General features: G+C 32.4%; 4 protein-coding genes across 5 annotated transcripts; 3 read left to right on the forward strand and 1 right to left on the reverse strand.

Moving 5' to 3' along the window:
* On the reverse strand, positions 1–4,206 carry LOC111680342 (probable ATP-dependent RNA helicase DDX52). 2 transcript variants are annotated; one of them, XM_046945904.1, is made up of 4 exons: positions 3,997–4,206; positions 3,145–3,932; positions 2,744–3,077; positions 1–820 (listed from the first exon to the last, which is right to left on the reverse strand). In XM_046945904.1, the coding sequence occupies exons 1-4, from the start codon at positions 4,069–4,071 to the stop codon at positions 149–151; spliced, it is 1,869 nt and encodes a 622-aa protein (XP_046801860.1). In that variant the 5' UTR covers positions 4,072–4,206; the 3' UTR covers positions 1–148. The 2 variants fall into 2 exon arrangements, with proteins under 2 accessions (XP_046801860.1, XP_046801861.1); XM_046945905.1 differs by having other exon boundaries at positions 3,145–3,929; positions 3,997–4,205.
* A 293-nt stretch (positions 4,207–4,499) lies between these two features.
* On the forward strand, positions 4,500–6,104 carry LOC111680341. The gene is made up of 2 exons (XM_023441977.2): positions 4,500–5,118; positions 5,180–6,104. The coding sequence occupies exons 1-2, from the start codon at positions 4,666–4,668 to the stop codon at positions 6,065–6,067; spliced, it is 1,341 nt and encodes a 446-aa protein (XP_023297745.2). The 5' UTR covers positions 4,500–4,665; the 3' UTR covers positions 6,068–6,104.
* A 963-nt stretch (positions 6,105–7,067) lies between these two features.
* LOC111680348 (negative elongation factor D) lies at positions 7,068–9,268 on the forward strand. The gene is made up of 5 exons (XM_023441984.2): positions 7,068–7,274; positions 7,333–8,045; positions 8,123–8,569; positions 8,626–9,107; positions 9,173–9,268. Exons 1-5 carry the CDS (start codon positions 7,209–7,211, stop codon positions 9,202–9,204), a joined length of 1,740 nt encoding a protein of 579 aa, XP_023297752.1. The 5' UTR covers positions 7,068–7,208; the 3' UTR covers positions 9,205–9,268.
* Positions 9,269–11,290: 2,022 nt separating this feature from the next.
* On the forward strand, positions 11,291–19,465 carry LOC111680354 (phospholipid-transporting ATPase IF-like). The gene is made up of 8 exons (XM_023441989.2): positions 11,291–11,365; positions 11,606–11,813; positions 14,530–15,199; positions 15,264–15,681; positions 17,272–17,851; positions 17,913–18,705; positions 18,799–19,125; positions 19,191–19,465. The coding sequence occupies exons 1-8, from the start codon at positions 11,291–11,293 to the stop codon at positions 19,360–19,362; spliced, it is 3,243 nt and encodes a 1,080-aa protein (XP_023297757.2). The 3' UTR covers positions 19,363–19,465.
* Positions 19,466–19,648: the final 183 nt, after the last annotated feature.

Here is a 19,648-nt window from a genome sequence, read left to right on the forward strand (position 1 = left end):
TATGAATTTATTATAAACAATATAAGATAATGAATTTTTGTATTGTTATAGCTTTAAAAAACGTAACTATATATAAAATATATATAAAAACTATGAAATGTTAAACAACGAATATTATTTTACTTAATTGGTTTCAGTATAAATATAACTATTGGGATTTTAGCTTAGATTTCTTAGTTTTATTTTGTTTTAGATTTTTTGATTTCTTATTGTTATTTTGTTTTGGAGACGAATTTGTATTTTTTAATTTTTGTATTTTCTTTAATTTTTTATTATTTTCATTACTCTGCTCTTGAGTGTTTTTAACTGATTTTTGTTTCTTTTTTATTACCTTTTCTACTTTATCCAATTTATCTTGCCTTTCTTGTTCAGGTTTGATTTTAGTGGATATATCTTCACGTTTGGGAGCAAAATTGGCTAATTTCTTTTTCTCTGATTTTTTGGCTTTTTTCATGTTTAACATGAATTCGGGCACCTTGCCACCAGAATTTCGAATAATTTCAGCAATGCTTCTTAAATGAGGTGTATCGTCTTGTGTAAAGAATGTTATGGCTTTTCCTGGTCTACCCGCTCTACCAGTACGGCCTATACGATGTATATATGATATGGTGGACGGTGGAAAATCATAGTTTATTACCAGATTAACACCTTTAAAATCAATACCACGTCCCATAAGTTCTGTACATATTAATATCCATATATGCCCTTCACGGAAAGCTCTGACACAGTTATCACGCTGTTGTTGGGTACGATCGGCATGTATAACATCGACATTTATGCCATCGTATAAAAGTTCCTCGAACAACTGTTTAGCACGGTCCTAAGGAAGAAAATTAAATTAAAAGATTATATTAGTTCTATTTCAGTTATATTTTAGTTTTGGTTTAGCTCTAGTTCTAGTTAAGTTCTAATTCAGTTGTAGTTCAGTTCTAGTTTATTTCTAGTTCAGTTCTAGTTGAGTTGTAGTTAAATTTTAGTTCAGTTCTAGTTCTAGTTCAGTTCTAGTTCAGTTCTAGTTTAGTTCTAGTTCAGTTGTAGTTCAATTTTAGTTCAGTTCTAGTTCAGTTCTTGTTCAGTTCTAGTTTAGTTCTAGTTCAGTTCTAGTTCAGTCCTAGTTCAGTTCAAATTAAGTTCTACTTCAGTTCTAGTTTAGTTGTAGTTAAGTTGTAGTTCAGTTCTAGTTCAGTTATATTTCAGTTCGAGTTCAGTTCTAGTTCAATTCTAGTTTAGTTCTAGTTCAGTTCGAGTTCAGTTCTAGGTTAGTTCTAGTTCATTTCTAGTACTGTTTTGGTTCGGATCTAATTCACTTCTAATTGAGTTCAAGTTCACTTCTAGCTTAGTTTCAGTTCTAGTTCTTGTTCAGTTTTAATTCAGTTCTAGTAAAGTTTTAGTTCACATCTAGATCACTTCTACTTCATTTCTATTTCACTTCTGGTTCATTCTAATTCAGTTCTAGTTCAGTTCAATTTCAGTTCTAGTTCAGTTCTAATTTAGTTCTAGTTTAGTTCTAGTTTAGTTCTAGTTCAGTTCTAGTTCAGTCCTAGTTCAGTTATAGTTAAGTTCTAGTACAGTTCTAGTTAAGTTCTAGTTTAGTTTTAGTTCAGTTCTAGTACAGTTCTAGTTCAGTTCTAGTTCATTTCTAGTTCAGTTTTAGTTCAGTTCTAGATCAGTTCTAAGTCAGTTTTAGTTCAGTTCTAGTTCAGTTTTAGTTCATTCTAGTTCAGTTCTAATTCATTTCCAGTTTAGTTCTAGTTCAGTTCTAGTTTAGTTGTAGTTCAGTTGTAGTTCAGTTCGAGTTCAGTTCTAGTTCAGTTCTAGTTCAGTTCTAGTTCAGTTCTAGTTCAGTTCTAGTTCAGTTCTAGTTCAGTTCTAGTTTAAAGCTAGTTCAAGTTCAGTTCTAGTTCAGTCCTAGTGCAGTTCTAGTTCTGTTTTGGTTCAGATACAATTCGGATCTAATTCACTTCTGATTGAGTTCAAGTTCACTTCTAGCTTAGTTTCAGTTCTAGTTCTTGTTCAGTTTTAATTCAGTTCTAGTTCAGTTTTCTGGTTTATTGTAGTTCATTTCTAGTTCAGTTCTAGTTCAATTCTATTTCAGTTCTAGTTCAGTTCGAGTTCAGTTCGAGTTCAGTTCTAGTTAAGTTCTAGTTCAGTCATAGTGCAGTTCTAGGTTAGTTCTAGTTCATTTCTAGTTCTGTTTTGGTTCAGATATAATTCGGATCTAATTCACTTCTGATTGAGTTCAAGTTCACTTCTAGCTTAGTTTCAGTTCTTGTTCAGTTTTAATTCAGTTCTAGTTCAGTTTTCTGGTTCATTCTAATTCCGTTCTAGTTCAGTTCAAGTTCAGTTCTAGTTCAGTTCTAATTTAGTTCTAGTTCAGTTCTAATTTAATTCTAGTTCAGTTCTAGTTTAGTTCTAGTTCAGTTCTAGTTCAGTTCTAGTTCAGTTCTAGTTCAGTTCTTGTTCAGTTCTAGTTTAGTTCTAGTTTAGTTTTAGTTCAGTTCTAGTACAGTTCTAGTTCATTTCTAGTTCAGTTTTAGTTCAGTTCTAGTTCAGTTCTAGTTCAGTTCTAGTTCAGTTCTAGTTCAGTTCTAGTTCAGTTCTAGTTCAGTTCTAGTTCAGTTATAGTTCAGTTATAGTTCAGTTTTAGTTCATTCTAGTTCAGTTATAGTTCAGTTTTAGTTCATTCTAGTTCAGTTCTGGTTCAGTTCAATTCTAGTTCAGTTTTAAAATTCGGTCAACTTACCTTACTTTGTACAAACACCAGCACTGGAGGTTTCAGACCATTTCTCACCATATCACGTACAGCCAAAAGTTTGCCACTCTCTGAACCCACAAACAATAATTCTTGTTCCACATATTCAGTTGCAGCATTTTGAGCACCCACATTAACACGAGCTAAATTTTTAAGATTCTTTAATGCCCACTTGGCCACAGGTACTGTGTAGGTGGCACTAAACAGCGCAAGCTTTTTGTGGGGATTTGTACAGGCTGCTAAAATATCATCTAATTGTTCTTTGAAATTATTTTGACCCTCTTCCATCAAACGATCAGCTTCATCAAGAATAAACCATTCAATACTATAACAAACAAAATAGAAATTAACTCTATTTCGTTTATGAAGATTCTGAAAAGATGATGACTTACCTCTTTAAATCCAATAATGGTGGCTCTTGTTGCAATAAAAATCTTACTCTATTGGGGGTAGAAACTAAAATATCAAACTTTTTGGATGAATTTTCACCAAACTTTGCCTTTGCCTGATTGACCTTACTAATGATATGTATTTTTAGAGCTGTCTTCTCCGAGAGACGTATGCATTCACGATAGATTTGTTGTGCCAATTCACGGGTGGGCGCTAAAACTAAAGCACGAAAACCTACTTTTTTGGGCGCTTTTAAATCATTAATAACTGGAGCCAAGAATGCTATAGTTTTACCCGAACCAGTGGGAGCGCAAGCCATTAAGGGTCTACCTTTAAGCATGATAGGAATAGCTTGCATTTGTACAGCAGTCGGTTTGGCATAATTACAATTCACTAGATTTTGTACTAATTTCTCGCTCATATTATAATTGGTGTGTAGTTCCTCGAACGATGAAATAGGTGGCGGTAAATTTTTACCCAATACGGTGATACGATTTTCTTTACGTATTGTTTGTATCATTTCTTCCTCCATTAGTTTTTCCTGTTGTTCCGGTGTTAAGGGTTTGGTTTTCTTTTTGGATTTTTTGGAACTAGTGCTAACGCCGGAAATAAATTCAAATGTTTGTGGTTCATCCTCAACTTCTTCCTCCATTTGTATTCCAACGGAAGAGCTATTTGATTCTTGGTCTTCTAGGTCTTGCATAGTGTCGTCTTCATCAGTAGCTATGCCTTCATCCTTGATTTTTATATCGTCCTCGAGTTTTTTAGGTGCTTCTAAGGTTTGTGGCTGCTTGAAAGCAAAGAACAACAATTAATTTTGATTATTTGTTTTGCTTGTTTTTATTAATATTTACCTTTTGTTGTGTTTTATTTCTTTTGGTAAATCTCACGCCTCTTGTCAACTGGCGAAATAAATCATGGGCATCCATTTTTATTAAATATATTATTAATTTTAATAAAAAAAAACTTTATTTTTTTTGAAACTTTGCTAATTGAGAGAGTTTGTTTTCTGCACGTGTGCTGGCAAGGCGAATTCACATAAGGTGTTGGCAGTTCGGCAACAACAATGTATTTTGTTTTTGCTTTTGGTACGCACTGCTGTCAAAAATAATAATTGCGGCAAATTTACTTAATTTAATTTATTTTTTCAGAAAAAAAAAGAATTCAATGTTTTTTTAGCTGTATTTTATATACCTCTTCTCACCAAACAATTTCAAAATCAAACAAAAGCTGATTTTTGAGTTTTTCAAATGTCAAAAGTGACATCTCTGTATACTTTGTGGCGTCGGGCTAAATTTACATGGTCAAAAAACAATCAGCTGTTAAAATTACCTTATTTGTTTCGCCATGGTGGTGACAGTTCGGCAAATGAATGTGGTTGTTGTAGATGTTGCTGTACAACAAGAGATGTCGCTTTTTAGATTCCTTTTTTAAGGAATCTCTAATGAATAAATAAAAGTTTATTCTCTAATAGAGATAAAAACTAGTGTCTGCTGAAAATTTTGCAATAATAAAGCTAAAAAATGGATGAAAGTGCTATTTTCTCGAACATCGCAATGATTATCAACAAGGACGTACTGGTAGATGAATGCAGTAGTAGCCATAAGAAACCTAAACATTTCCTATGGCACTGCAATCAAACCGAAGGAGACTCTAATGTTAAATTACGTTTTCCTTTACTTGAGTCAGCAGACGATGATGCAGAAGAGTTCTTTTTAAAACAGCAATTTTGTGAAACAACTCCCTTAGAAGAAAATGAAATGCCTGACCAAAATGAAAAGCCCTCAGGCAGTCAAAAACCTAATAAGAAACGCAAACTGACCTCAAAATTGGAAAATTTCAATAAGAAACATAAAAAAGTAAGAGACAGTAAATTGAAACCGATATCGACCAAGACCAAAGAAGTAAATCTGTTAAATGAGTTTGATAATGTTGAATTTGAGGGCTATTTACATATGAGTAAAATGAGTTTTTTGGTGAGTTTACAAAATAACCCTCCCCCCAAAAAAAATTACTAATTATTTGAAAATTTTATAGAAAACCTTTCAATTTATTCGCCATTTATTAAGTCCTTCCACTTTTGCGGCCGGTGTGCCCCCACAAACGGTATTCTCTTTATCTCTATGGAAACTAACGACCGATGAACATTTTGAGGAAATTTCCAAACGTTTTAAAATTGCCCAGAGTGATTGTGAAAGCATTGTCAGTCAATTTTGGCATATTATTTCAGACAAATATGAATCCTACATTAAGTGGCCAAATTCTCAACAATCACAAGAATTACAATTGCAGGGTTTTCAAAAACATGCCGATTTAAAAATATTTCCTAAACTCTTCGGTGTATTGGCCACAAAACGTTTAGACATATTTCTAGCCTCGGATGATTCAGAAATTCCTATAATCCTGCAAATTGTCTGTGATGTTGATCAAAAAGTTATAGATTGTTTTGTAGAACTCGAACAGGAGTACTCATTCGATGAAACACCTATGGGCCAGATATTGGCTTTAAATGAAAATACCATGCCAAAAGATTGTTATCTAATTGGTAATAAAAGTTTTCCACTTAAACCGTATCTAATGAAACCTTTTGCCAATCCTTGTTTTCGCAATGAGCATGAATTTAATAAACTGTTGGAGCCTGCTTTAAAATTGGGCTTTGACACTTTGGATATTATGGCGAAACGTTTTAATGCTCTCTATGCTTTGGAGGCCAAAGATTTGGCTGAAGTACGCAAAATATTGGAAACGATTTGTGCTTTACATAATTTAAGTATCGCCATTGAAGATGACTACGTGGAACGTAAACGTGAGGTGGTGTCTTTTAATTGGGCTGCCGATAACAGTGAGGGCTTTGCTGTGGGCAGTGAGCAGAATGTTCAGGGTGTGCAGAAACGTAGTGATTTGGTCGATGAAGTGGTGAAGTGAATTTTTTTTCGAATATAATAAAGTATTAAAAATAGAATTTCTGAATTTTTCTTATCATTTTAAAATGTTTTATAAATTAGATAAAAAATCTGGGATTAATGTAGATTTTATAAATGGTCTTTTATTAGCAAATGGGACATAACGAGCAAATTTCGGCTAGGATCTAGAGGAACAAGAAACATTCATAAATACAATAATGTCGCCAAGACGATTTAAGAAATTTCTCCTATTTTTTATACCCTACACCACTATAGTGGGGAGGGTATTATGCGTTTGTGCTGAAGTTTGTAACACCCAAAAATATTGGTCCTAAACCCACCTTAAAGTATACCAATCGGCTCAGAATCACTTTTTGAGTCGATTTAGCTATGTCCGTCCGTCTGTCTGTGTGTCCATGTAAACCTTGTGCACACGCTACAGGTCGCAATTTTCAACATAATTTGATGAAATTTGGCACATACTCTTTTTTTGGTTCAAGGACAAACGCTATTGAAAATGGTTGAAATCGGTCCATTATTTCTCCTAGCCCCCATACAACCGTACCCCCGAATCGGGCCTTTAGTCTCACAATTACGTTAAAAGTTTTATAATGTCAACAAAAATCAGCAAACATTAGTTTTATAGAACTATAAATGACAATACTAATTTTTATAGTGATCGGGCCTCATTTGACCATAGCCCCCATACAAACTCCCCTTCAGAAAATGACTTGAAGGTCAAAATTAACTTAAAATTACTAATAAAACGATCAAAATCTACATAAATGACTTTGAAGTAGACGTAAATTCATTTACCACAATTTTAACATACTGACTGGTGTAGGGTATCATATGGTCGGCAATGTGCGACTATAAATTCATACTTGTTTTTTTGCTGTAATAATGATTTTTTTTTAATTTATTCAACAGACAAGTTATCGATTACTTGTATGACAACTATTAAGACAACTCTGTTTTTAAAAATGCAACTCTGCATTTAGATGGCTTGTTTTGACAGTTTCTTTTGTTTTATACGTAGAATGTGGCAAAAACAACAAAAGTGAAAAAATTAAAACAAATTTTACAAAGAAATTTATTTAGAACCGAAAATATTTAATTAATATTTATTAAAAGGAGGAAATTCTCGATAAAATACGATAACAATGGAAATGGAATATGATGAGACCGGTTGGCAACAGGGTAGGCCCAAGCAGCAAGGAGAAGATGAGGTAAGACTGTCCAAAGGAGATATTAAAAGCAATTTCAATAGTTTTAATATATATTTAGGAAATGCCCGAAGATAATCCCCAAGAAACTATACAAGAATGTCTGGAGAAATTTCTCACACCCGATTACATTATGGAACCGGGTATATTTACCCAACTTAAGAGATATTTCCAGTCGGGAGGTTCGCCGGAAGAGGTCATTATGATGCTGTCGGAAAACTACAAAGCTGTGGCACAAATGGCCAATTTATTGGCGGAATGGTTGATATTAGCCGGCGTTAAAGTAACCGATGTCCAGGCCATGGTGGAGAATCATTTAAAGGATATGATATTAAAAACCTTTGATCCCAAAAAAGCCGATACCATTTTCACCGAGGAGGGCGAGACACCCGACTGGTTGACCGAAATGATAGATCATCCTACTTGGCGTTCTTTGATTTACCGTCTAGCAGAAGAGTATCCAGATTGTTTAATGTTGAATTTTACCATTAAATTAATATCGGATGCCGGTTTTCAGAGTGAAATTACTTCGATATCAACCGCAGCTCAACAGATTGAAGTATTTTCGCGTGTTTTGAAAACTTCAATAGCAAAATTTCTTAGTAATCCTGAGGATATACAGGGTGCCATACAAGAATGTGCTCGTATGGTATGTCATGGTCAGCATACATATGTTTATTCTCAGGTTTTGATTCAGGTCTTGAGTCAAGAGCCGAAAGGAGGTTTTAATATGAAGCGCTTATCTCAGGAGATTACGAAATATGCTTTACAAAAGTGAGTAAGAAGATCGGAGATTGACTTGAGTAGATTGATAACGATAAAATAAAATTACAATTTTCTTATTTTTTTAGCAATCAAAATGTCACTCCAATTACTATGGCTCTTAATGGTTCAGCTGCTTATCCGCAGGCCTGCCAGGCTTTATCCTCCATGCTCTCACGCAATACACTCAATCCAGCCGATATTAATGTACTTTATCGCAACTATTCGGGAACCGATCCTCCACCTATTGATCTCATAAGAAATCCCCAATTCTTGGAATTACTAGTAGATTCACTTTTCAAAGCAGGCGTTAAGATAAACCCTGAACATAAATCAAAATATATTTATCTCTTGGCCTATGCGGCCTCGGTAGTAGATACACCTGCCAAAAAGAGACCTTTAACAGAGAGAGTCTTAAATAAGGAGGAGTTAAAGAGTACTATACAAGCGATAGAAAAAGTGCATGCCATCTGTAATGTCAACAAGGGATCTACTGAACTAATAGCTGAATTGCAAACACTATTCAACTGTATAAAGTAAGCAGATGTGTTTCACAATCTTGTAAATTGTTTATAATTTTTTCTTTTCCTAGATACCCTGTTGTCGGTGTGGGCGTTATACGATGGATAGAAAACACTGTCACCGAACCTTCATACTTTAAACTTTCCACCGACAGTTGTCCCACACATTTAGCTATTCTCGACGAGGTAGCAGCTGTCCATCCCACTTTACATCAACAAATTTTAACTCTGCTCATACGTCTTTTTGAATCGAAACAAGATGAATTGGAAATTTTAGTGCAGCTGGAAATGAAGAAAATGTTATTAGATCGAATGGTAAATTTATTAACTCGCGGTTGTGTAGTGCCTGTGGTCAAATACATCAAGCAATGTTGGGGCAAAGGTGATACCGATATTTCTCTTATTCGTTATTTTGTCACTGAAGTGTTAGAAACCATTACCCATCCTTATTCACCGGAATTTGTATTGTTATTTTTGCCCATGGTGGAGAATGAAGAAATTACCGGCACCATGAGGGGTGAGGGTGACAATGATCCGGTATCGGAGTTTATAGGTAAGGAAAATGTTTTTCTATGTTTTATTATCAACCTTTTAACTTTTTACTTATTTCTTTTCTAGTTCATTGCAAGGCTCATTATACTACAGTGTAATATCGTAGCTGGCTATTGCTTGATTTAATTAGTTTAGTTGTGAAATATATATATTTTCTTTTTATTATTTTTATTTTCGTTTTAATTTACATTATAAGTACGTCACCCCTTTTTAGGTCATTTTTGGGAATATTTCCTTTTATATAACAAAAATATATTAAAAATTAATAAGTGTATGTAAAAATTATATTTAAATTTTTAATATAATAAAGTATTCAATAAATGAATAAAAAAAAACATTTTTATATTATTAAAATTGAAATATTTTTTAAAAATTATACTGTTCATGTGAGCTTTAGCTGTAGGGGAAAAATTTATTCTGATTTTCCCAAATATAGAATAAAACTAGAATAGAATATCAAGAGAACTGAAGTACTTCGAACTAAACATGAAGTAGACTAGGAGAAAAACAAAATACAATTAGAACAGAACTAGAACTGAAGTAGAACAGAACTAGAACAGAACTTGAACGGAACTAGAACAGAACGGAACGAGAACAGAACTAGAACAGAACTAGAATAGAACTAGAACAGAACTAGAACGGAACTAAAACAGAACTAGAACAGAAATAGAACAGAATTAGAACAGAACTAGAACAGAACTAGAACAGAACTAGAACAGAACTAGAACAGAACTAGAACAGAACTAGAACAGAACTAGAACAGAACAAGAACAGAAATAGAACAGAACTAGAACAGAGCTAAAACAGAACTAAAACAGAACTAGAACAGAACTAGAACAGAACTAGAACAGAACTAAAACAGAACTAGAACAGAACTAGAACTGAACTAAAACAGAACTAGAACAGAACTAGAACAGAACTAGAACAGAACTAGAACAGAACTAGAACAGAACTAGAACAGAACTAGAACAGAACTAGAACAGGGCTAGAACAGAACTAGAACAGAACTAGAACAAAACTAAAACAGAACTAGAACAGAACTAGAACTAGAACTAGAACAGAACTAGAACATAACTAGAACAGAACTAGAACAGAACTCGAACAGAACTAGAACAGAACTAGAACAGAACTAGAACAGAACTAGAACAGAACTAAAACAGAACTAAAACAGAACTAGAACAGGGCTAGAACTAGAACAGAACTAGAACAGAACTAGAACAGGGCTAGAACTGAACTAGTACAGAACTAGAACAAAACTAAAACAGAACTAGAACAGAACTAGAACAGAACTAGAACATAACTAGAACAGAACTAGAAGAGAACTCGAACAGAACTAGAACAGAACTAGAACAGAACTAGAACAAAACTAAAACAGAACTAGAACATAACTATAACATAACAAAAACATAACTAGAACATAACTAGAACAGAACTAGAACAGAACTAGAATAGAACTAGAACAGAACTAGAACAGAACTAGAACAGAACTAGAACAGAACTAGAACAGAACTAGAACAGAACTAGAACAGAACTAAAACTGAACTAGAACTGAACTAGAACAGAACTAAAACAGAACTAGAATAGAACTAGAACAGAACTAGAACAGAACTAGAACAGAACTAGAATAGAACAGAAATAGAACAGAACTAGAACAGAACTAGAACAGAACTAGAACAGAACTAGAACAGAACTAAAACAGAACTAAAACAGAACTACAACAGAACTAGAACAGAACTGTTCAAGAACAGAACTGTTCTAGAACAGAACTAGAACAGGGCTAGAACAGAACTAGAACAGGGCTAGAACAGAACTAGAACAGAACTAGAACAGGGCTAGAACAGAACTAGAACAGAACTAGAACAAAACTAAAACAGAACTAGAACAGAACTAGAACTAGAACAGAAGTAGAACAGAACTAGAACAAAACTAGAACAGAACTCGAACAGAACAGAATTCGAACAGAACACAACTAGAACAGAACTAGAACACAACTAGAACAGAAATACAACAGAACTGCAACGGAAGTAACTAACTAACTTACTAGCAAACTAACTAAATAAATAACTAACAAACACACAAATACTTATTTCCTTTATTTTTCATATTATATCTCTTTGCGTAGCACCTTCTAAATTAGCATAACAATTGCGGTTCCTAATCTTTAATCTACTTTTAAACAACACTATGCACCTTACTTTGTTTTCGATTAAAAGTGTTATCGTTATCAATTGCCCCCCAATTAGTACGTCTAACATTATCGTAAATTTTGAAACCATTTTACAGTAGGAGGAAGACCATAAAAATAAATAGTATTTAACATTATATTAAACAGGTTAATACTAAACGCAAAACGGTTAAAATGCAATAAATTATTAAGTACAAAGTGAAAGTTTTTATTTTAAAAAAATATAAAAAAAGAATTAAATAAATAATAATGGTAAAAAAATTCAAATATCGAATTTAGTAGAGATATAGTTATAATTTGTTGTTACATTTCAGGGTTCCAGCAGCAGCAAAAGTAGCGAACATCTTCGCATAACTATAGGAGGAGATGATATCAAAAGTAAAAAGAAATCGCCACAATTAAATCGCATTAAAACTACCAAATACACTCTCTTAACATTTCTTCCCATTAATCTCTATGATCAATTTCGAAGAGCCGTGTATTTCTATTTTCTAGCGGTTACTATAATATCATTTTTCGTAAGTAAGTAGTTAAAATCATAAATTCATAAATAATCTTCTGTCTATATATATATAAAAGAGTAGCGTTACTGACTGACTGATTCATCATCGCACAGCCCAAACAGCTGAACCTAGAATTAGGGTTCTATAAATCGACTTTCGAATAATCGAACAATCGACTTTTTGTCGAAAAGTCGAAGTCGACTATTTTATTCCAAAAAAGTCGATAACTCGACTATCGTCATGAAAAAAGTCGAAAAAGTCAAAAAGTCGGAAAATGTCGAAAAAAGGCGGAAAAAGTCGAAAAAATTTGGAAAAAGTCGAAAAAAATCGGAAAAAGTCGGAAAAAGTCGAAAATAGTCGGAAAAAGTCGAAAATAGTCGGAAAAATTCGAAAACAGTCGAAAAAAGTCAAAAAATGTCGAAGTCAAAAATTCGAAAAACATCGAAAAAAATCGGAAAAAGTCGAAAGGTCGAAAAAAGTCGAATATAGTCGAAAAGTCGAAAAAAGTCAAAAAGTCGAAAATAGTCGGAAAAAGTCAAAAAAAGTCGAAAAGTCGAAAAAAATCAGAAAGTCGACTATATTAAAAGTCGAAAAATCGACTTTTAATTAAATGAAAAAAGTCGAAAAATCGACTTTTAACTAAATGCAAAAAGTCGAAAAGTCGACTTTTCATAAAATGCCAAAAGTCGAAAATAGTCGGAAAAATTCGATAATAGTCGAAAAAAGTCAAAAAATGTCGAAGTCGAAAATTCGAAAAACGTCGAAAGAAGTCGAAAAAAATCGGAAAAAGTCGAAAGGTCGAAAAAAGTCGAAAATAGTCGAAAAAAGTCACAAAAGTCGAAAAGTCGACTTTTCATAAAATGCAAAAAGTCAAAAAGTCGGAAAATGTCGAAAAAAGGCGGAAAAAGCAGGAAAAAATTTGGAAAAAGTCGAAAAAAATCGGAAAAAGTCGAAAATAGTCGGAAAAAGTCGAAAATAGTCGGAAAAAGTCGAAAATAGTCGGAAAAATTCGAAAATAGTCGAAAAAAGTCAAAAAATGTCGAAATCGAAAATTCGAAAAACATCGAAAAAAATCGGAAAAAGTCGAAAGGTCGAAAAAAGTCGAATATAGTCGAAAATAGTCGAAAAGTCGAAAAAAGTCGAAAATAGTCGAAAAGTCGAAAAAAGTCGGAAAGTCGACTATATTAAAAGTCGAAAAGTCGACTTTTAATTAAATGAAAAAAGTCGAAAAATCGACTTTTAACTAAATGCAAAAAGTCGACTTTTCATAAAATGCCAAAAGTCGAAAATAGCCGGAAAAATTCGATAATAGTCGAAAAAAGTCAAAAAATGTCGAAGTCGAAAATTCGAAAAACGTCGAAAGAAGTCGAAAAAAATCGGAAAAAGTCGAAAGGTCGAAAAAAGTCGAATATAGTCGAAAATAGTCGAAAAAAGTCACAAAAGTCGAAAAGTCGACTTTTCATAAATTGCAAAAAGTCGAAAAGTCGACTTTTCGTTTCAACTATAGAACCCTACCTAGAATCATGAAATTTTGACAGTAGATGTGTTTTTGGTTATATAGATCCACTAAGGATTTTGGAAATTTGCATATTTACAGGGAAAAAGGGGAAAAAAACGGGTAAAACAGGGTTTCTTAAATATCTTACATAATATTAGTGATACAAGAAAAATTTTAAATGCACCTGTATCTACTCTTAAAATGAGCAGATGGGTGTCTGGTATTTTTTTGAAATTCGTACTTTTATAAAATTTAGTCCTTTTTGGGTGTAAAAGGGAGAAAACTGTATTTATGGTACTTTTTTTTTAGCACATTAAGAAAACTTTTTCGGTTTATTGAATTATTCATATTAAATTACGTACTAACTCTGTAATATTTATTGTAATAAAATTTTTGCTATTTCACTAGAGAAAAAAGTACCAAAAAGGGAAAAAAACGGGAAATTTAATTTTATTCAAACTCATTGAGCCAGTTTTGATAAAATTTCAAAAAGGAGTTTATTTACTTACACAAAATAAGCTTTTGGTATATTATTTTGGAATTCGAGTACTAAGGCCTATATAGGACCAAATTCGAGTAAATTGTTTGGTACCTTTTTGAAAACACAATTTTTCTCGAACAAATGAATGCAGTTTTGAATCGTTTGAGTTTTATCTGTGATATATATGTAGATTTGAATATGGAACATTTTGTAAACTTAATTCTCGAAAAAGTATACTTCTAAGCGAAAAGGGAAAACATAGTACTCTTTTTATTAGTACTTAGGTAAACTTTATTCCACTTTTAGTACTTTTTCTTCCTTCAAATGATACTCTATGTATGTTCTTTAATATGAACTGAAAATACATAAAGGATCTTATTCCTCATTGAATAAGATCCTTTAAGATACAACTTTTTCGTACTTTTTATCTCATAAATTGTACTTTTTTAATTTTATAAAATATTTAACCTAGGAACATTAATTTTAACATACATGGTCTTGACTGAATAATATTCTGTAAGTGGGAACTATTTGGTACTTTTCTTTTCTTCAAATAGTACCTTTTAGATTCTTTATAATGGTTATCCGGAACACACGGTCCTTATTAAATGAGAATTTATTGAAAAAGATCTTTGTACTTTTTCGTTTTTCCGATGGTACTTTTTGATATTTTTACGATATTTAACATAGTTAGGGTAGCGAAGCACCCAGGGTATGCTAGTTATATATAAAATAATTTGTTATCTATCCTCCTAGACAGTACTATTTCACCCTTGGTCTCCTTAATACCACTATTATTTGTGATGATCGTTACCGGTGCCAAAGAAGCCTATGATGATTTTCAACGTTATAAGAATGATAATTTGGTGAATTATTCTACGGTGACGGTATATCGTAATGGTCGAGAGCAATCTATTGAATCACGTTTCATATGTCCGGGTGATTTAGTTATTATCCGTAAAGATGGTGATGTACCCTGTGATGTGGTTATACTATATTCCACCGATGTTCATGGTAAATGTCATGTCACTACGGCCAATTTAGATGGTGAAACTAATTTGAAAACATTAATGGTACCCAGAGGTCTTAAGTCTAACGGTATAGAAAATATTTCCAATATTGGTATAATAGAATGTGAAAGACCTAAAAGTGATCTTTATTCTTTTATGGGTAAAATTGAGTTAAATGAAAGTAATTCGTTAATACCCTTATCTGAGGAAAATCTTTTACTCAGAGGCTCTAAAATAAAAAATACCGATAAAGTTATAGGCTGTGCGGTATACACGGGCATGTCGACAAAACTACAATTGAATAGCCGTTATACCGGTAATAAATCTGCCTCCAGTGAGATTTATATTAATAAATTTCTAATATTTTTGGTGGTTATAATGATAGTGGCCTGTATTATTCTATATATGCTGGGAAGGTAAAAAATATATATATTTTTAATCTTTACTAATTTATATCTAATGTTTCTTTTCTTCTTTCAGATATGAAGAACTCAATGTAGTACCTCTGATGGATTATCTTGGACCTCCTATACGTGTTAATGAAATCACTAATATTATTGAAGATTTCTTAGCATTTCTAATACTTTTCAACTATATGGTCCCTATATCGATGTATATGAATATTGAACTTTATCGGATTTTCAATGCCTTCTTTATACAGCAGGATTTGCAATTATATGACGCGGAAACTGATCAGAGAGCTGTGGTTAATTCTTCAAATTTAAATGAAGATTTGGGTCAAATAAATATTTTATTTTCGGATAAGACGGGCACTTTGACTAAGAATGAAATGATTTTTCAGCAGTGTTCCATAAATGGAAGAAAATATATGTATCGTTATGGTTATTTGGAAGATCAGGAAACGCTTGTTCGTTGGGAAATGAATGGATCGGATGATGTAAGTAAAAATAGAATCAGATGATAGATTAGAAATTACGAAAGTAAGATTTTTGAAATCAATCTTTACGAAAACAACAGATAAATCCCTCAATTGTAAAAAATAATGTCACACTATAAAATGTTAGGTATCCAGGGGGACCTCAATCTTGAGTGTGATAACAAGGGTGGCTTAGTTTTGTTATGGATTACTAGAGGGTCTCTGTTCAAAATTTAATGTCGGCTCGATTCTGGTAGATGGTAAAATAAGGGATCATGAAATGAATAAGGGTCATCATTATTCTTTTTAGAATATAATCTTTTTTGATTTAGAAATAACAGGACTACCTTTCATATACGATTAACACTATACTAGCATACCCTGGGTGCTTCGCTACCCTAACTATGTTCAATATCGTAAAAATATCAAAAAGTACCATCGGAAAAACGAAAAAGTACAAAGATATCTCTCAATAAAATTAATGTTCCTAGGTTGAATATTTTAGAAAATAAAAAAAGTACAATTTATGAGATAATAAAAGGACCGTGTATGTTTAATAATCATGTGTTTTCAGTTCATATTAAAGAACATACATAGAGTATCATTTGAAGGAAGAAAAAGTACCAAAAGTGGAATAAAGTTTACCTAAGTGGAAAGCACTAATAAAAAGAGTACAATGTTTCCCCTTTACGCTTAGAAGTATACTCTTTCGAGAATTACGTTTACAAAATGTTTCGTATTTAAATCTACATATATATCACAGATAAAACTCAAACGATTCAAATCTGCATTCATTTATTCCAGCAAAATTGTGCTTTAAAAAAGGTACCAAAAAATTTACTTGATTTTGGTCCTATATAGGCCTTAGTACTCGAATTCCAAAATAATATACCAAAAGCTTATTTTGTGTGAGTAAGTAAACTACTTTTTGAAATTTTATAAAAGTTGACTCAATGAGTTTGAATAAAATTAAATTTCCCGTTTTACCCCTTTTTGGTACTTAATGTGCTAAAAAAGTACCATAAATACAGTTTTCTCCCTTTTACACCCAAAAAGGACTGAATTTTAAAAAAGTAAGAAACAGGTGTCTCATAATTTTGAGAGATGTATCCAAAATATTTATAAAATAATTAGTTTAAAAGTTATAAAGGGCTAAAAAAGGTACCAAAATCACATTTTTTACACATTTTTACCCTTTAAAAGTACGATTTTTTAAAAAAATACCAGACACCCATCTGCTCATTTTAAGAGTAGATACAGGCGCATTTAAAATTTTTCTTGTATCACTAATATTATGTAAGTTAATTAAGAAAACCTGTTTTACCCGTTTTTCCCCTTTTTCCCCGTAAATGTGCAAATTTCCAAAAATCCCTCCTTAGTGGATCTACATAACCAAAAACACATCTACTGTCAAAATTTCTTGATTCTAGGTTTAGCCGTTTGGGCTGTGCGATGATGAATCAGTCAGTCAGTAACGCTACTCTTTTATATATATATATATATATATATTATATATATATTATATATAATATATATTATATATATATATATATATATATATAATATATATATATATATTATATATATATATATATATAATATTATTTGCAGAAATCTCAATTGGAATTCTTTAAAGCTCTTGGACTTTGTCACACCGTACAAATTGCACAAACTACCAGTGAAATTGACAATAATATAAGTCATACAAACAGCCCCCAATATCAGGCCTCAAGTCCCGATGAAAAAGCGTTTTTGGAAGCATGTTCCAATTTAGGACTTCATTATCTAGACGATGAAAATGATGTCATTAAATTAAAAGTTTTAAATTCCAAACAACCAGAAAATTCCGAAATATTAGAATTTAAACGTTTGCATACTTTAGAATTTACATCGGAACGTAAACGTATGAGTGTTATAATATCGGACGGAAAGGAACGTAAATGGTTATATACAAAAGGAGCTGAAAATGTGGTCTTTGCGTTATGTGGGGAAAAGTCAAAAGACTTGATACTAAGCACCAATCAACATATAACAGAATTTGCACTACAGGGTTTAAGAACATTAGCTATAGCTAGAAGATTTATACCCGACGAAGAGTATGAGGAATTTCTTAATGATCTAAGGCAGGCACAGTTGGCCTTTGACAAAAGGAAAGAGTTAATGGAAAATTGTTATAAATCTATAGAGTGTGGTAAGTTTAGGGATGAAAAACTCGTTTTATAATCTCAAAAATGTTTGTCTTTTGTATATAGATCTTGAGTTACTAGGAGCTACTGCCGTGGAGGATGCTTTACAGTATCATGTAACTGAAACATTGTGGTCTCTACAAAGGGCTGGTATTAAAATCTGGGTTTTAACGGGAGATAAAGTTGAAACTGCTGTTAATATAGCTTTAGCTTGTGGTCACATAACCCCCGATTCCTATAGACACTTTATATTAGAGTGTCAAACTAAACAAGAATTTCTAAATTCTTTAGAGGTTATAAAAGATAAAACCAATATAGCCTTAATAATGGATGGTATTAGTTTGTCTACGGCTTTATCGCTAGCCCCAGATGAATTCCGCGCAATGGCTTTAAAATGTTCGGCGGTTTTATGTTGCCGTCTAAATCCTTTGCAAAAATCCGAAGTAGTCTCTTTAATTAAGCAAGAAAAAGGTTACCTAACCGCTGCCGTAGGCGATGGTGCCAATGATGTGTCTATGATTCAAGAGGCCGATGTGGGTATAGGTATTATGGGCAAAGAGGGTTTACAAGCCGCTAGATGTTCCGATTTTTCTATAGCGAAATTTTTTATGTTGCAACGTTTATTGCTGGTACATGGTCATTATAATACAGCCCGTTTATCGTTTTTGGTTTTATTCTATTGCTATAAGAATATTTTGATTACCGGTATTATGGTTATGTTCCAGTTGTATGATTTATATTCTTCCACATCGGTTTATCATTTCTTGTATTTGTGGATGTTTGATGTGATTTATATATCATTTAGTTTTACATTCTTGGCCATAAGTGAGAAACCATATACGGAAGAGGTGTTGTTGAGGTAAGTTGGAATGATTTGTAATAGAAAAGTACTATTTCCAGTCATTTTCCAGTTCCATTTTTTAAGCAAAAGTTATTATTTTTCTCCTTCCAGCAAGCCAGAACTCTACAGGAAAAATTGTCAAAATCGTCAAGTACGCTGGTCCGTATTTTTACGATGGATTCTCAATGGTGCCTTTCACTCGATAATTGTCTTTTATTTTGCCTATTTCTTCTTAACCCTCAATAATGTCATATTAAATAATGGACAAACTGCTGAATTTTATATATTTGGTTCGATCTTAATACAACTGGTAGTTGTTGTGGGAAATTTAAAACTATTACTGGAATCAAACTATCTGAGTTATGTTTATATAATCATTATAGTGGCCTCGTTTCTAGGATTCATTGTCAGTACTGTGATTTATAATTTTATAGATTTGTAAGTAAAATTAAATAAATAAGTATAAAATTTCTTGTTATATAAAATATAAATATTTTCTCTAGCCCCAATAATCCTGGTTTATTTCATGCCTATAATCGCTTATTCTGCTCCCTACCAGCCTGGCTATTTACTGTAGTAACCGCTGCTGCTTGTTTGGTACCCGATTATACACTGAAAGTTATTCGTGCAATTTTTGTTAAAACACATTCCAACAAAACCGATATAACAGCTTAATTACAATTGGAACCGCTGTCGACAAATCACAAACTGCTTTTGCAAAATTTTTGCAGCAAACTATTCTGAACAACGCTACAATATAACAAGTAGGAAAGTATAGTCGGGCATGGCCGACCATATGATACCCTACATCATGAGTATATTTTTACAATTTTTACTTTTATAAAATTTTTATTTTTTATTTTTATGTTGAATATTACCATAATTCCAAAATATTTAAGCCATTTATTGATAAAAAACTAAAATTTCTAAATGAGGCTTTATATAGGTCAAATATGGGCCG

Source organism: Lucilia cuprina, chromosome 3 (assembly GCF_022045245.1).
Source record: "Lucilia cuprina isolate Lc7/37 chromosome 3, ASM2204524v1, whole genome shotgun sequence".
In the NCBI taxonomy this organism is placed as follows: Eukaryota; Metazoa; Arthropoda; class Insecta; order Diptera; family Calliphoridae; genus Lucilia; species Lucilia cuprina.

What these genes read in the sequence shown, in the direction of transcription:
- LOC111680342 (XM_046945904.1), bottom strand. Translation starts at nt 4,071, where the DNA reads ATGGATGCCCATGATTTATTTCGCCAGTTGACAAGAGGCGTGAGATTT. An exon ending in CCATTATTGGATTTAAAGAG is followed by an intron (nt 3,078 to 3,144) that starts GTAAGTCATCAT and finishes TGTTTGTTATAG; the next exon opens with TATTGAATGGTTTATTCTTG. An exon ending in TGGTGTTTGTACAAAGTAAG is followed by an intron (nt 821 to 2,743) that starts GTAAGTTGACCG and finishes TTTCTTCCTTAG; the next exon opens with GACCGTGCTAAACAGTTGTT.
- LOC111680341 (XM_023441977.2), top strand. Translation starts at nt 4,666, where the DNA reads ATGGATGAAAGTGCTATTTTCTCGAACATCGCAATGATTATCAACAAG. An exon ending in TGAGTAAAATGAGTTTTTTG is followed by an intron (nt 5,119 to 5,179) that starts GTGAGTTTACAA and finishes AAAATTTTATAG; the next exon opens with AAAACCTTTCAATTTATTCG.
- LOC111680348 (XM_023441984.2), top strand. Translation starts at nt 7,209, where the DNA reads ATGGAAATGGAATATGATGAGACCGGTTGGCAACAGGGTAGGCCCAAG. An exon ending in AGCAGCAAGGAGAAGATGAG is followed by an intron (nt 7,275 to 7,332) that starts GTAAGACTGTCC and finishes ATATATATTTAG; the next exon opens with GAAATGCCCGAAGATAATCC. An exon ending in TCCGGTATCGGAGTTTATAG is followed by an intron (nt 9,108 to 9,172) that starts GTAAGGAAAATG and finishes TTTCTTTTCTAG; the next exon opens with TTCATTGCAAGGCTCATTAT.
- LOC111680354 (XM_023441989.2), top strand. Translation starts at nt 11,291, where the DNA reads ATGCACCTTACTTTGTTTTCGATTAAAAGTGTTATCGTTATCAATTGC. An exon ending in TATAATATCATTTTTCGTAA is followed by an intron (nt 11,814 to 14,529) that starts GTAAGTAGTTAA and finishes CTATCCTCCTAG; the next exon opens with ACAGTACTATTTCACCCTTG. An exon ending in ACGGAAGAGGTGTTGTTGAG is followed by an intron (nt 18,706 to 18,798) that starts GTAAGTTGGAAT and finishes TTCTCCTTCCAG; the next exon opens with CAAGCCAGAACTCTACAGGA.